Raw genomic sequence first — 16,275 nt, 5'->3', positions numbered from 1 at the left:
AGAGCTTAGATAGATTTTTAAATAACCTTTAAGGTATTCTTACAGAATTCAAGAAATTAGAATTAATAAAGAGGTCTACGTGATAACATCTCGAGAAATAACTCATAGTATAACCTCGAGAATATGAATAGATGTTAATTTATCTGCTCAAATAATAATATAAGCACCTACTATGAACAGTATATTATTTTGTTCATTATCCCGCGAAACAGATTCAAAAACTCACGAGCAATAAAGAGATTATTAGAGCCTGTAGAAGTAAAAGACTTTAAGCCAACGATGAATAATCAAGGGCGGAACGAGGGCATTTGCTATTTCCCTCTTGGGCCTGGATAGTGTCTCACTTTATCAATCATATTTGTTTGAAACGTAAAACGAATATGAATAATTCTATGACAGAGGTTGATATTATTAGAGTAGAAAGTAAAATGATTTTTTAAACTTCTACCATTCATTAATTGCAGGAATATCAAACCTTGCGAATTTTTGAATTAAAAATAAATGTCCTAAACGATATTATCGCTTCTGTCGATAGTCTTTAAAAATAATATTTAATTAAAAAAAAGATTAAAGCTAGTTACAGAAATCTTTTGTTTGTTTTTAATTATTATGAAATTAAAAAAAAATACTTCTGTCACTACAATGATGTTGAATATGATAATCTGTTACGTTGAAAAAATATAAAAAGATAATAATATCGTTTCTGCATTTAAGTCTTATATTTTTTTCTCTATGTTACGAAATAATATGTCTTTTCGAACAGAGAGCACTGAGCTGAGGATAGCTGCAATGGAGAACAAATATGTACACACATGTTATTTGTGTTAATTACATTTGTTCGTGAGGAAATTTTTTATTTTATTTATTTCGAAAGATTTACAGCTTAAAACTAACTTACTTACTAAATATAATATTCTACTCATGCCATTAACAAATCTTTATATATAGTACTCATTCTATATAGTATCACGTATATAAATTAAGTAAAACAAATAAATATTTTTGGATTTAATACCGGAAAATAAAGAAATAGTAAAGAAACACTTTCAATTAGACTTATTTAAGCAAATCATGACTTATTCCACAAAGTGAGACGATTAAGACATTCTTATAAAAAAATATAAATTTGGCCGCTTGAAAGGTAGACGTGGTATTAATCCTAGTCTAAATATATCGATAATAATTAAACTTTAGAACATTATGGCAAAAAGTTTGTAAAATACCTACTTATTTTTACGATTTAACGTGACAAATAGTTTTAGATTTTTAAGTGGAAGTGAGGCAAGATATAGTGCGCTGCTATATGAATTAATATTTTTTTATTACGGATACGTTGAAGCGCGGCGTCCCTAAAGCCAAGAGGCTCGAAGCATTTGCTACTCTTGCTACGTGGCTAATCCGGCACTGTGCACGATCATTAAAACTTTCAGCTACACTCTCAAATACATGCGTATACCTACACACCCATTCACACACTCACTTGTTCACTCATTCTTAATTTTTACCACTAAAATAATAATTATTTTTATTTTACTTGTTTTTAACTGTTTTAAACATGTACCATATACCACGGAATAAGTATCTTCTAGTTATCCACAACACAAGGCTTCCGTTCTAGCGTGGAGACTATCGATATATGAATCTTGTTACAACCCTTTTGTCATAAATAAAGTTTTATTTTGTTTATTTTTAGTTGAAATCTTGGGAAGAGACTTCGATCATTTGTTTTTTAAATAAAATATCGTCTCCATTACGGCAAATTACATAGTGATTTAAAAAAATCACCGTAGCTCACCTGGCCAAACCTCTACGCAGCCAGGTGTAAACAAGTATGATTTCGATACATTTATAACGTACAATTATCAATATTAAAGGTCCGCAACGGCAACAGTGATTTTTTTGTAATTAAATAGTAAATCTTTATGTAATTTGCCAGCATGTAGAGGATATTTTATTTAAAAAACAACTGAACGAAATCTTTTCCCGAAAATCAATTAAAAATAATTTAATTAAAAAATAAGCGGCCAAATTTTGATAACTAACTTGCCACAATATATATATTCTCCTTATTATTATATAAAGAATTGATTTGGACCAATAGACCGGGAGATAGTTACACAAAATATTGGGTTTTTTGTACTAGTATAGCGTTTCTTCAGGGGTCTTATTACACAATGAAAAAAACTCACTCTCTCCCAATCCAGGACTTCCTAAATCTTACCCTAAATAAACTTGGCTGGCTGAGGGTTCCTCTATGAAATTTGAAAGACAATAAACAGATAATAATTGCACACTAAAATACATGTCAATCACAGATGACTGTAATTTAGTCTATATGAGATGTGATTATGTAGGTAAAGAGTCAATGTCATATCACTGGCATTTTGGTGTTAATCCCAGTTCTATAGAATATTAGATATCTGTCTCTGTGTACTGTCTGTCTAGGATAGCTTTCTTCACTAGTCCACTTCACTTAGTATTTTGTTACAAAATTTATTTTATTATTTTCTATATCATTGTTTATTTTTTAATTTGACTTTGAGATTGTATGAAGAGAAAAAATTAAAAAGCCATTAATTGCATAGTTACAGTTGATTACTTTTTTAGTTAATTTCGATTTTTTTTCTAAACTACAATAAGTCTAGATTTGATAGTAGTTTTTGATTACCTATTTGATTCACATCCACATACAGGTAAGGACAATGTAGTTTCTTATTATAGTGTGTACCTATCCATTCTGAAAGTTCGCATGTCCTAAGAACCTTGTTTGTATTGCATGCAGCTTTTATATTAAGAGGATGGATACAAAACAAGGTTTGTCCAGTGAATGTTGTTCATCAATCCTCATTACTCTGGTAGTTAAGAGCCTAAACGACTCATAAGAAAGTTGTCGAGTTTTTATAGCATCTTTAAGTGACTAGAACTTGTAATGTAAAAAGTGGTGTAATTGTTAATAGTTTGGTTGTTGCCATATATATATTTTAATGTTGATGTTCATCATCATTAATTAGTTGTTTAACCACATACTACAATTGTTTCTTTGTACAGTTTTTCTCTATATAAAAGTCAAGGTCTCCTATTGAGATTCTAATATTTTTTTTCTAGAATTATCCTTCTTCTATGAAAAAATGTTTACTGTATAATATATTTAAAGTATTCTCACACCTCTAAAAATCTATTGCAACTTTTTTGACTCATATATACAAGATTTGTATTTCAGATACATTTAATGAGACAGTTTCATCACTATTAGAGCGTAAGGTACGTGGTTGGCTTAGTGGGGTTATTGAAGACATGCGACGAAGTAGCCCAGTGCAACAATGGCTAGATTCCTTGCCTAGTGAGGATGCAAATTTACAAGAAGCAACACTGAATTGTAAAAAAGATGAAGACGACTCAGACACTGCTGAGAACAAGGCAGAGGAATCAATTACTGATAATACTGTGATTGAAACACAAAATGATTTACAAGAAGACAAAAGTTTAGAAGTACCAGATCAAAAGGAGCTGTTGAAGAGAAAGTCTTTAGAAAGTGGAGTACTTAATGATCAATTAAAGAATAAAAGTAAATTGCAACGGGACCATTCTATACAATCGGAGGGATATACTCCCAGATTGAAAAATCCTTTACTTCGGGATCACTCTTTGCAAGTAAGTTCATCATTCAGAAGTTTAAATAATTATTATCAATGGTGCCACATACCAACAACTAGAAGTTTTTTCACACAATGAATTAAACAATAATCATGTTAAAGAAACATACTGTTTCACTTATTCTTTTAATGAAGCTAATGTTATTATAAACCCTTTTTATTTTTTGTGAAAATTTTACATATTCAGTTATATAATCTATGTCAGGTTAAGTCTAGTTTGTTGTTGTAGCTATTAAGGGGACAACTATTTAAATATTTCAACATAAGTACAGAAGTGAGAATTAATTTTATCCTTAATATTCCAAGTGGATTACTTAAAGAAAATGTTAAATAGTTAACCTATTTTAGTTTTAATGAAATTGTATAAAATATCAAAACATTAAATTTCAGTCTGATGGAAGTGGTTCTAGTGGCAGTTCTGTACTAAATGTTTTGGGTGCAAGGAAAGTAGACGCAGAGTCTGTTCTCTTGGCATTGGGATTTGGACCCAGTGAAAAACAGCAAAAACTACAAAGAATACCGGATAGATTTTTGGTTCCATCCAAGGTAGGCTCAAATTTCTACATAAATTTTTCTATATTTTTTAACAAATCAGCCTTCCGTGCCTTAAAATCTAAAATAATTCTGTTGTGAATTTGATACATTAAGTTATTATTTTGTAATTCTTATCAAAATTGAAGCCATAATTGTGTTCTAAGTTTTCCTTATACATCATATTTGTTTAACATTTTGCAGTTAAAGGGGATAAGTACAGAAGAATTTATAAAAAATGAACAGCATTCAATGAAGATGCATGACTGTGGAGTTTTTGGTTACAGAGGATTAACAGGTTAGTTAATTAAGCTATCTATGGCTATAGATTAACCTGTAGCTTTCTTAAAATAACTAATTTAATTATATTTATTAACTTGTGGGATTTCTTGGCTGGCTAAGTTGAAGTAATTATGGGTACTAAATAAGTAACCACAGAATTGATAATCAGAAGGATTATTTTTTGGAGTTTGATTTTATACTATACTAAAATAAGTACAAACCTTAGCATTTCATACCTGTAAAATAGTTTATATATCTGATGTAATAATAACCATTCCAATAACAATTACCATTCCAACCTTATTTATATTTTGAAATAACATACTAACGAGGGTGTTTTTTTTACTTAATACTATAAATAGTGCTTTTCTAACACTACTAACAACTTACTAACAGAGCATTGCACGCCAGTGTGTCGGTTCATGAAACCGGTACCATCCAATTATGGACCGTACCAAGTGCCCCAAATAGCTGTGCAGTGAGTATATATATTATTTAAATTATGAGTATATATATATATATATATATATTTATATTATTTAAATTATACACAGAACGTGCCGCAATCAACCAATACTGACTTCGAAAATTGGTCGTAATAATTTTTTTTTTGTCTAAAAAATAATTGTTTCGTTTTGCAAATAAAGAAAAAAAAGTAACATAGTACCAAAGTAAATTAAAAGTTATTTACAAAAAATATATTTTTATTGCTTTGGAGATTGTATTTAATTAGTATCAATACTAAACAATTGCACAGCATCTATATAATCTGTTTTTAAATATCAATATAGTGCCAATTGATAACATCCGTTTCACCAAAAAAATATTTACGACTAAAGAAATGACATCATGCGAAATAAAGTATTGTGGTGTACTTTTTTGTTCTCATATAGTATAGAGTACAACACCTAAAATAATGTACAATACTCTATTATAAAGTACGGGTGGCAACCCTATCTATGTCTCTGCACTATAAGTGAGATTTAGAGCCGAGATATAACGATTCCTGTCTGTTAAAAATATATTGGACACTCAAAACATTCAGTAAGAACTGAACTAAATCATAAAACATCGAAGCAATTATTTTATTTAGTAACATTATACTTGCTATTATTTCCTATAAATAACCTTTTTGAATATTTCCTTGTTTGTACTTAATTCTTAAGGAAAATAACATTTCCAGATCGACAAATCTTATTTCAAGTATCATATGCTTGTTGTACAACGTAATAACGCTTTGTAAAATTTTCATTAAATAAGACTCAAATAGAATTAATATTTTTTCATCAATTTCGATAACGCCTCGTACCAAATTTAACTGTTATTTATGATTACATACACTATGATTGAGACAGTAAATAATTTATTAGTTTATATTATTTTGTTATTTGAATTTGCGAAATTATCACAGTCCTTGGCTTTTATCTATATATTTATGTGTGATGTGAGGTGTTTCGTCGTGACCTCGGTTCACAGAATACTTTACAACTCACCTTAAATATATTTATTTAAAGGTTTATATAGCATAGTTAATTATAGTGGTTGTAAAGTGGTTCGCAAAAACCTCTAAGTATTTTAAATTTTTTCCTATCAGGCAATCGCACCCCTTTATTATTTCCATCACTTACCACGTGACCCTAATTCTAAATACCCTTAACTACTTTAATGTAGATTATTTTTTTATTGTATGAATGTATCTAGAACTTCTAGTATTTTACAGGAAATCCTCATGTTCCACCGTCGACAATTGTAGCTAAAATAATAAATTGTTTACTACAAGACGAGATGTGTCGAGAGGAAGCTTTAATGCGTACGCGCCATTCTATAGCGGATATGCGAAGTGCGCCTGCCATACACGCTTGTTTGGCGGCAAGATTTAGGAGCACCTGAGTTATCGTACCTGGTATAAAAAATGGCATTATATAGGCTTTTATTCAGAATAGACCTTAGTACTTAAATAGAATTTCTTAATATGGCTGACAATTACTTACTATTAAAACAGTCATGGTCATAAATCAAAGTGCCTGGTGTCATTTTGAATTTTGCATTTAGTTACGTTAGTACTTATTCAAATATTTATTTAAATTTGTATAATAAGACTAATGCGATAAGTCCTGGCTTTAGAAACTTAAACAAAAATCCTGTGTACTGTGTACTTAAATGGTCAATACTAAAAATGTGACTTATATACATACGCCTTATGCAGTAAGACCCGAGACCTGGTATAGAAAATGTTTAACATAACACCTGTGTAAAGCTTTATTTTTAAATTGGAATTGAATTCCGTTATGCCAAGCAAGGTTGTACTATACAACTCTAACCATTACCTTATTTTAAACTAGGTCCATGTTTTTGTTTAGTCCTAGTACTTAAATGTCAAAATATGTATACTTAAACTGTTGAAAAGTTGTACTTATCAATTTAAGACATAAAAAAGCTCAAACGTTCGATGTGGTTTGAATATAGAGTATGTGATTTAAAATAAAAATATCATTGCCTTGATGCTTTGTGGTGAGGTTTTGTAAGACAATTTATGGTTTGGAATTGCCAATCATTTTTATAAATCTTTTATTATGTTCTGTTTAGTTATGTCATAATCAACTTGTACTTAAGTTCTTAATCATCTCTTTAATTCCGATAAACAAACATATCTTACTATGACCCATTTTTTGTAGTGTCTGAGTAATTAATCATACATTATTCTTCTTCCTTTGTAATCATAAAAAATCAATTTAAATACATTTAATAAAAATTAGAGTTGTTCTAACAATCGTGCCATGTTTAAACATAGAAGTTATATCACATATCTTTATAGAGGTAGTTCTTATATACACCTTAATACATATATAATAACTTAATTACTTACTTAAATTATATATTTATTATTATTAAAAGTTTCTACCCTATTTACCTAGATTTTTTGATATAACTTTAAATGTACACTATAAGATCATTTAGGTAACTTGATTTTTATATATTGTAACATCACTGAGTCAAGCCCAAAATATCTTAAAGTATTAGGAATATTGAGTATAGTATATGTTAGCTCAGACATTCAGTAGAAAAACCGTGTTCGACGGTGTGATTTGTTCTTTCTTGCCTGATTTTTGTCCATAAAAATTCAGGCAAAGGCAGGCTGTGTTGAGCTGTGCCTTCCAGCCAGCGGAGTTCAATAAATTAGAAACCTGAAAAGTTGAGAAAGGTTCTGAGATCTTACCAATTTCCTTGCCGGAAACTTAATTGTTGAGATAGTGTGAAACTAAATATATTTTTTTAGTAAGGCGCTGCTCTTAAATCTAACATTTTATTTAACTAACAGTAATTAGTAGAACTACTGTGACATTTTTAGTTTGTCATTAAGTGATGTTACAATGTGTTGCAGCCATATTGTTTGGTTGTGATAGTTTTAATTTACCAATACAAGAGTTTAGCTTGATAAATAAATATTTACTTTTTCTGCACAATATTCTCAAAGTTCTATAGTTGTGATGAAGATTACACAAGTTTTCTCTAAGTTTATTTTTTAGATCTTTGTTGTATCTTTATCGAATGTGCCAACTGTTTAGTTCATTTAAGTCCAAAGACAAAATTTCAAACTTGCCTCAATTTTAATTTAGTACGTAGATATTTCTTAAAGGAGTGAATTTGTTTAGGATATGTTAAGGGCATTTTCATATTTTCTCTTGTTGTAAATGTTAAATCAAATGTTTCTTAATCACTTACGCTGTTCAATTTTTTCTATATCAAAATGGTAAATAAGTTTTGTAAAATTAACATTCCTAACTATTTGTTTGGCCACAAACACATCACATTAATAAGGAAAATCAGTTGTTTTTATATTAATTTTTTTTTAATAGTGACCATACTTATTCTACTAGTCTATAAACACAAATTAATCTTAATTTCATTTATGCATGTACTTAAAGTTAAGAAACCAATTTTTAAATTAGGCCGTGCCTTATATCCATTTGCATAGATTAATCTGTGAACATTAATATTTTATAGAGTTAATGTGTGTAATATCATAGTTCCATTTGATTGCTCATTTTATGTTATTATAATGTTAAGTTTGATTTATTAAAATTATTTAGGGAAATGTTACAAATCATAGATATAATCAAAGATTAAATTTTTTTATTAAATTTTGTTTTTTTTATTACTAAATGATCATTCAAACAATATAATAAGATTAAGTGCCCGATTCAAGGCAAGTATAATTAATTACACATTACAATTAACTAATATAATGTAAGCTTGTTAAACCATCCTCCAAATTTCTCATTGCGGATGCAATATTTTCTAAATTCATCAAATATGAACATAAGCACAGTAAAGGGCAATGCGAGAAACCACCTGAAAATATTTCCACTAATACTGTTAAATATTATATTTACAAGTGGACATTAAAAATCACGCTTGGAAGACCAAAGACTTGAAAAACCAGCGGCGCTTCAACCTTTTAGGTGGGTCGCTCTAAACGCTCTGGTCTTATGTATCTGGTTTGTGATCATTATCTAATCGGTGATCAGATTTCTGTACCTGCCCCTTGGACTTAATATGTCTAAGACAAGCAGGTTTCCTGACAAGATAATAGTACAAGTGGTACCCGGGGTTCGAACTTTGGGGTGAAAGTCGCATGCGGAAGCCACTACGCCAACACTGCCCTTGGAAGACGTGATTCCTAATGGTTTATGACTAGTTAATTATACTTATAAATGATCAATGTTGCATACCATTTCAACCTTAGAGGGTATGTTCTAAAAAAACTGTTAATTCCTGGAACATAACATACAACACACGTAAGAATGATCTCGAATACTAAACCAAAGTTGAGAGCTTTATTTTTCATACCTGTAAAACAAAAAATCCATAAATATCTAGAAACTGATCCGGACAAAGTAAAGAAAAAGTTTCTATGGCATTAAATTTCCTGAGCTGGGGAAACCGTCACAAGTTAGGTGTGTCACGTCTGTTACATAGAGAAAGTGTCTCAAGGCGCGGGCTTATATGGCGACAGATGATATCCTATTGAACTATGTACGAATGTCATACTTATATATCTTCTTTCCTATTGTAGGTATTTTATCCCCGTTTAATCGCTATCGCACTTTGGAATCTATTAAGCCTAATCAGTGTGTAAACCATTACATTAACTGATAAATGGAACAAATAATCTACCAACCTTTGTAGTCTGTACTATAGATACGATATGCAGTATCAGGTGGTATACATACCGACGTGAAAAAGAGAATTATATCTTGTCTTGCAAATTATTCCATTCGTTATTTGAGTCATGACGATAGCCACAAAATATGCGGCCTGACAAGCCCGTTCTAGTTCCTTGCGTTCGGCGTACGTCCACTCCTGTCCCAGAGAATCTTGGACGTCACTTACTGCCTCGTTATCCCATCTTTGCCTTATACCTTATTTTAAAGCGAGAGCTCTGTATGAGATTTTTCTAAACCCTTGGGCAAAATAATATTATACTGATCCTTACCAAATAGCTGCTCCGGATAAAAGCCATGTTCTGCCATAACAATGAAGTATGCAAACATGCCAGCTGCAAATTCGATGAGGCCTAAATGACCATAGACCAATCGTATCATTGAACAAGAGACCAGTGGGTCAGATTGTCTTGGAGGCCGTGCCATTACATCCCGTTCGGCATTCTCATGTGCCAATGACACCGCTGGCCACATATCAGTGCCAAGATCGATACATAAGATAGTCATTACACCTAAAATACTTTTAGTTTAACTGACAGTTAATATTCTAACACATTATAAATGCCAACAGTTTGTCAGGTCTTGATGCAATAATCAGAGAACCGAATGTTTTTTTGTAGCATTTCTAGACACGTACTAAGCTCTTCGAAAATAAAGTTGTATGTTCTAAATATTTCATTTATATTATCCGATTGCAAGTCAAAAATTTGTCGTCATATTTAAATATTAAACAAATAAAGCCAGCCGTATTAGTTTTATGAAATATTACCTAATGGTAGAGGAATAGAGAACAAAATGAACATTAACACTGGAATAATCTCAGGGACGTTAGATATAAGAATGTAACATATTGACTTCTTTAGATTGTCAAATATCTTTCGGCCCTCCTCAATGCCCGTCACAATCGTTGCAAAGTTGTCGTCCATTAAAATGATATCTGCTGTTTGTTTGGAGACCTGTTTATTATAAGCTAAATAAGGATAACATATTATATATTTGTACTATTTATTTATTTACAATTTCCTGCACACATGAAAACATTAACGAAAACAACGGTTTACTGTTAAATAGGAACTACCTAGATTGTTTTTTGTAGAAATGTATAATATGTTGTATTCCTAGCTAAACAATAATTATCTCGGTTTGGAGACAATGATTATTTAGATTATTAATTAAATAGATGTATAAACTAAGCAAGGATAGAGGTATCTCTGTCTCATTGAGAGATTACCGGAATGCAAAGATTAAAAAAAATATATATAACGCTCGTTAAAACTAAAAAAATGGTTACAACCTGTGATCCAGTAATTCCCATAGAGATACCGATATCAGCTCTACGCAGAGCTGGCGCATCATTTACCCCGTCTCCAGTCACAGCCACCACGCTGCCTTGTCTTTGACATGCCTCTACTATTTGAAGTTTTTGTGTTGGTGATGTGCGGGCGAATACTACAATAGCATCTATATTAGTTCATAAAAACTAATAAAAATTTACTCAGAACCATCAAAACAGATTGTTATAATAAAAGAACAAACCTATTTCGTAATTCTTTTCTAGAGTTAAATACAGCAAATCAGGTGTCATGTTACGCAGTTCAGAGCCGGTGACAACATGACACTGAGGTGTGGTAGCGATGCCCACTTCCAATGCTACTGCGCGAGCTGTCGCTGGGTGATCACCAGTCACCATCATTACTCGCACGCCAGCAGCACGAACTCTCTCTATCGCTGAACGCACCTGAAAAAAAAAACAGTAATTAAATTTAAGTTATACATTTCCTAAATTTAATCACGCACTTAAAACGCGTGCTCTTATTTATTTATTCACACTTCGTTGCTAGAAAGAAACACAAATAACACAATACATATAAATCACAAGAGATGCAACGGGCGGCCTTATCGCTAACAAGCGATCTCTTCCAGGTTGCCTGGAAGAGATCGCTTGTTAGCAAAAAAAAGAAAACAATAAATAATGTTATGTTCTGAGATACTTTTTTTTTATAGAACAGGGGGCAAACGGGCAGGAGGCTCACCTGATGTTAAGTGAGACCGCCGCCCATGGACACTCTCAATGCCAGAGGGCTCGCGAGTGCGTTGCCGGCGTTTTAAGAATTGGTACGCTATTATTAATACTATTCAAGTTCTAGAATTACACCGTAAGAATACTAATTCTTACAGTGAAATTTTTAGCGCTCTTAGCTATGATTAGGGTGGCTATGATTTAAAATCAAGTGAGGCTTTTCTTTTTCACACCTAATTAAAAATACTATAATATATATAATATATCAGTAAGTGGAAAGTTAGATCCTTACCTCTTTTCGTGGAGGGTCGATCAGTCCGACCAAACCTAAAAATCGTAAGTTTTCGGTTGGGAAGTTAATGTTTTCAGCATCAAATTCGAATCCTGGAGGATATTCATTTACATCTAAATTGAGATCGGCAAATGCTAAAATTCGTTCACCTAAAAATTTAAGTTCTTGGATATAATTGTTTCCAATTGTCAAGGCAATTTTTTAGCGCTTTGTTTCAATCAAGTTCATGTACCTACATACTATAGCTAGGTATAAGTTTATATTTATTTTATTCATTAGATGGGTACCGATATTGACACTTGCCTTTGGAATGCATACAATAGAATTATATTATTTATACAAATGATAACCCACCAGTATTAGCCATGTTTTCAATAGCGTTGTTGACCAATTCATTAATTTCTGTATTGTTAATAGCCTCCATATTATCCATAGCGACAGTTTTACTACGATCTAAAACTACTTCGGGGGCGCCTTTCATTACAAGAATATGTTTTGAATTTATCATATCCAAATGAATACTAACCTAAAAAGAGTGCATATTTGAAAATATTACCAATAATTAAAATTAAAAAAAAATCGTCGTAAATTTAACAAAGATGTGAGTGACAAACACAACCAATGTAATCATTTATTATTAGCAGAAATATCAATGTCTTAAAACTATTAAATAAGTAAACCTAGTCAACTCAATCTACAATTCATATGAGGAATTAGAGAGTATAATAATTAAAATAATCATACTTGATACTTGTTGACAGAGTTAAAAGGTATTTCTGTTACTTTGGGATAGTTTTTTCTAACCGCTATTGGATTATCGCAATCAAATATAAAGTTTAGTATGGCTTTTTCTGATGCATCTCCATGCACATTGCCATCAGCGGCTATAGAGGCATTACTGCATAATGCGCCGCAAATTTTAAAACTTTGAAAGGCTAAAAAATGTAAAAAATCGACTTAAATTAAATCATTACAATCAAATTACATTAAGTACACTAAATGAATATTTACGGTCTCACCTATGTTACTTTTCAATTGATCTGAAATGTCAAAACCCGCATTAATAAAAATTTATTAAAAAAAACAGAGTTTTACCAATATCTAACCCCAACTAGTATTAGAAACTTCGTAAGTTTGATTTCCAATCCATAGATGTCGTACGCGCATCTTGTTTTCAGTTAATGTTCCAGTTTTATCAGAACATATTGTAGTACAGGCGCCAAGAGCTTCCATAGCTTCTAGATTTTTTACAAGGCAATTTTTTGTAACCATATGTTTGGCTGTTAATGTTAGTGATGCTGTCACTGTTGGTTGTAAACCTATGACCAAAGCATTAATGTAAAAACCAATTAAAGGGTTCTGAACCTACATCTCTATCTATATAGAGATTCATTGACAACATATTATGAAAACAATAATTTAATGCAATGAATGACCGATATGCTGAGGGATACTTGCGGGTTTGTATTACGGGTTGGTATGTATGTTACATAAGAAATTATATATTAAAATTAGAAATAGTAAAATTCCGAACCTTCGGGAATATTAGCCACCACGATGCCAATCACAAAAATGGTCGTTTGCATAAATGGATATCCCAATCCTAGTGAAGCACTCGCGATGAAGAGACCAAGACCAACAGCCCAAGCAGACATGTATCTCATTAGCTGATGAATTTCTCGAGATAATGGTGATGGTACTGGCCGGAGTCTGGCAGCTAAACCAGCAATACGACCCAAAGCAGTTAAATCTCCACAGCATATCACAACGCCTATGAATTAAAAATATATAAAACCTTGACATACAATGTTGATACACAAGTAATAAAATCCGAATTTAAAAATTCCTAGGCCATCGTAAGTTGTGATCTTAGCGAAATGACCAGTAGATAAAGATAAAAAAATAAAATAAATTAATAATAATAATATTTAATTCATTAATAATATTGACAGGCCATGATACAACAATTTTTCAATATTATTTAATTGTGTTCGAGTATTTAGAAACAGATTTTTTATTTTACCAGTTGCCCATCCTTCAACGCAGAGTGCAGAAAAGAAAGCAACATTTTGCGATTCGATTATGTTTGGAGTACCCTCAGTGTTACTCCGAGGCACAGCTACGCATTCTCCAGTCAGCGAAGAGTTGTCCACCTAGAGATAATATTAGTTGACAGTTTTTATTTTGATACTTAATAAGTCATACTCGTGGACGGGTGCTACTTGTTGTGACTGGTTGTTCTTGAATTTGTGTATGCGGTGATATTAGTTGTTTCTACTACGTATTTGCGTGCTGTTCCTACGAGTATGCAAGTGCTCCTATTTCACCATGCCTCCTGCTGATAGAGGACAGATCTTTGTTTTTAATTCATTTTATTGTTCTTTTTTAATATGTAATATTTTATTATTCTTTATTACTCAAGATGTTGCAGCTCCTTACAAACGTTGTGTAAAAGAAAAAACTTGGCGATTAAAAAGAGTGGCGGAGAGGCTTGATTTGAGAACTGGTAGTAAAAGTAAATTCACATTTAATTTGATTGGCGTTCATGAATGTACTTGTTTACCTATATGAATAAAGATATTTTTGTTCGTTTGTTTGAAATAATAGGCATGTAACATACATATATGAAAATATGGTAAGGAAAGTCAATAACAATTGAAATCAGCCGAGTGCTGATAAACTCTTGAATGCTTTGAATATCAGTAATAATACAACAATTACGTTTAGCAATAATTAAGGATTACAACGTACTTTAAACCCTTTGCTGTCAATTATTCTCAAATCCGCCGGTATGACGTCACCAGCCCTTAAGTGTACTATGTCTCCTCTGACCAAATTAGACACTGGAGTCTCTGTGTTTGTAACTCCATCTCGAACACAGCTCGTTGTAATTGGTATCATACTATTAAAGGTCTTCATTATCTGGTATTATATTACAAAATTTACAGGCCTTAAATATTTATCATAATTTCTGCCATTGTTAGTGGGCCATTCAGCTTCTTAAGGATTTATGGGTCTTCAAAATAAACGGTTCTTACATATTCGAAATACTTACTATGTCAGTTAAGCGAGACGATTAAAGAAGATACTATTTAAGGGAGATGAAAGTCAGATTAAAGAAATGAGGTAAATTATTTTTAAGTAAGTTTGTTTTCAATTCACTTTGTTTTAATAAGCTAAATTGATGATTTATGATAATTTATTTGAAATAAATACAGTGCGCTCTAGGTTTTGGCCTTAAATTTTGGTTTCAGTTTCGTGATGGTATGTTTTTTTTTCTCCTAGGAAAATGGTGGATATCAGCCTTCTATGCCTGACACACTTCGAAATTTTGGCAAAGTTGTGACAATGTCATCCTTCATCGTACAAGCGAGTGTTAATTGAAAGTCGTATATAGAAAGTCCAGTGGCGCGCAGCTGGGGATCGAACCTGCGACCTCAAGGTCGAGAGTCGCACGCTGAAGCCACCAGGCTAACACTAAATATATAATAAATCATAATTACCTTAGAACTTTTATAATTCTGTAAAAAGCTAAATAGTCCGCAAATAACATCGACGGCAATAAGGACACAACCCAAGTATAGATTGTCTGTACTTGGATGCGGCTTCGTAAACAGCTCGATTAAATATGCCGTTAGACATAATATTGCGCCGAGCCAAATTAAAATTGAAAAACCTGAAAGCCCCTTTATTTCATACTTTCTTAAAGGATGGCGACGCACATGTAAGTCAAGGTATACAAATGTGTAAAAATATTTGTTGGTTTCATGTTTACCTGTGCACAATGACTTTAATAATAAGCGGGCCCAACTATGTTGAGTTGCTGGTGTTAATGTGTTAGACCCATAATATTCGAGTAACTCTTTTGCTCTGTCGCTTGATAGGCCTGTTACTGGATCAGTGCCCAAAATTGAGTACAAATCTTCTGTAAATTAATCAGTCGTATGACATAACTACCTTATATTCGATAATTTTATAGGTTTTTATTACTTTGAGCAGGTTGTTAGGCATTGCCTGACTATTTACTCACTGAGTGGTATGAGATGCGTGTCGGTTTGTATTTCTTTTTTCAAAATACTTAAACGGGTACAGCTTAGATCTCTGGAGCGTAGTCCTTTTGGGTTATTTGGCCGGAATAAATCGGAAATAGATGATAAACTTGAAGTCCTCGAATTCATCTTTTACGGTTTACATATTAATATGTAGTTAAATCAAGTTGGTCGCGGAATTTATAGATTCTCATTTGTTTACCACGTGAAAAAAAAAAATAAT

General features: G+C 31.8%; 2 protein-coding genes across 5 annotated transcripts; one reads left to right on the top strand and one right to left on the bottom strand.

The window, feature by feature from the left end:
• The first annotated feature begins 2,418 nt into the window (after window positions 1-2,418).
• On the top strand, window positions 2,419-8,608 carry LOC110992200 (protein TESPA1). Of its 4 annotated transcripts, XM_045629332.1 has the most exons (6): window positions 2,777-2,814; window positions 3,221-3,651; window positions 4,044-4,199; window positions 4,389-4,482; window positions 4,863-4,944; window positions 6,187-6,366. In XM_045629332.1, exons 1-6 carry the CDS (start codon window positions 2,799-2,801, stop codon window positions 6,221-6,223), a joined length of 816 nt encoding a protein of 271 aa, XP_045485288.1. In that variant the 5' UTR covers window positions 2,777-2,798; the 3' UTR covers window positions 6,224-6,366. The 4 variants fall into 4 exon arrangements, with proteins under 4 accessions (XP_045485289.1, XP_022113609.2, XP_045485288.1 ...); XM_045629333.1 differs by lacking the exons at window positions 2,777-2,814; window positions 4,863-4,944 and adding an exon at window positions 2,419-2,693 and having other exon boundaries at window positions 3,208-3,651; window positions 6,187-8,608; XM_022257917.2 differs by lacking the exons at window positions 2,777-2,814; window positions 4,863-4,944 and adding an exon at window positions 2,420-2,693 and having other exon boundaries at window positions 6,187-8,608.
• Window positions 8,586-16,247, bottom strand: LOC110992182 (sodium/potassium-transporting ATPase subunit alpha). Its single transcript, XM_045629334.1, has 17 exons — window positions 16,034-16,247; window positions 15,507-15,928; window positions 14,755-14,925; window positions 14,027-14,156; window positions 13,538-13,774; window positions 13,110-13,322; window positions 13,023-13,043; window positions 12,748-12,938; window positions 12,358-12,529; window positions 12,004-12,152; window positions 11,228-11,429; window positions 10,986-11,140; window positions 10,461-10,647; window positions 9,964-10,203; window positions 9,701-9,889; window positions 9,200-9,317; window positions 8,586-8,819 (listed from the first exon to the last, which is right to left on the bottom strand). Exons 1-17 carry the CDS (start codon window positions 16,179-16,181, stop codon window positions 8,705-8,707), a joined length of 3,060 nt encoding a protein of 1,019 aa, XP_045485290.1. The 5' UTR covers window positions 16,182-16,247; the 3' UTR covers window positions 8,586-8,704.
• Between the last annotated feature and the right edge of the window lie 28 nt (window positions 16,248-16,275).

The sequence above is a fragment of the Pieris rapae genome, chromosome 8 (genome assembly GCF_905147795.1).
Source record: "Pieris rapae chromosome 8, ilPieRapa1.1, whole genome shotgun sequence".
Lineage (NCBI taxonomy): Eukaryota > Metazoa > Arthropoda > Insecta > Lepidoptera > Pieridae > Pieris > Pieris rapae.
Note: the sequence above shows the minus strand (reverse complement) of the source record. Positions and strands in the feature narration are given on the sequence as shown.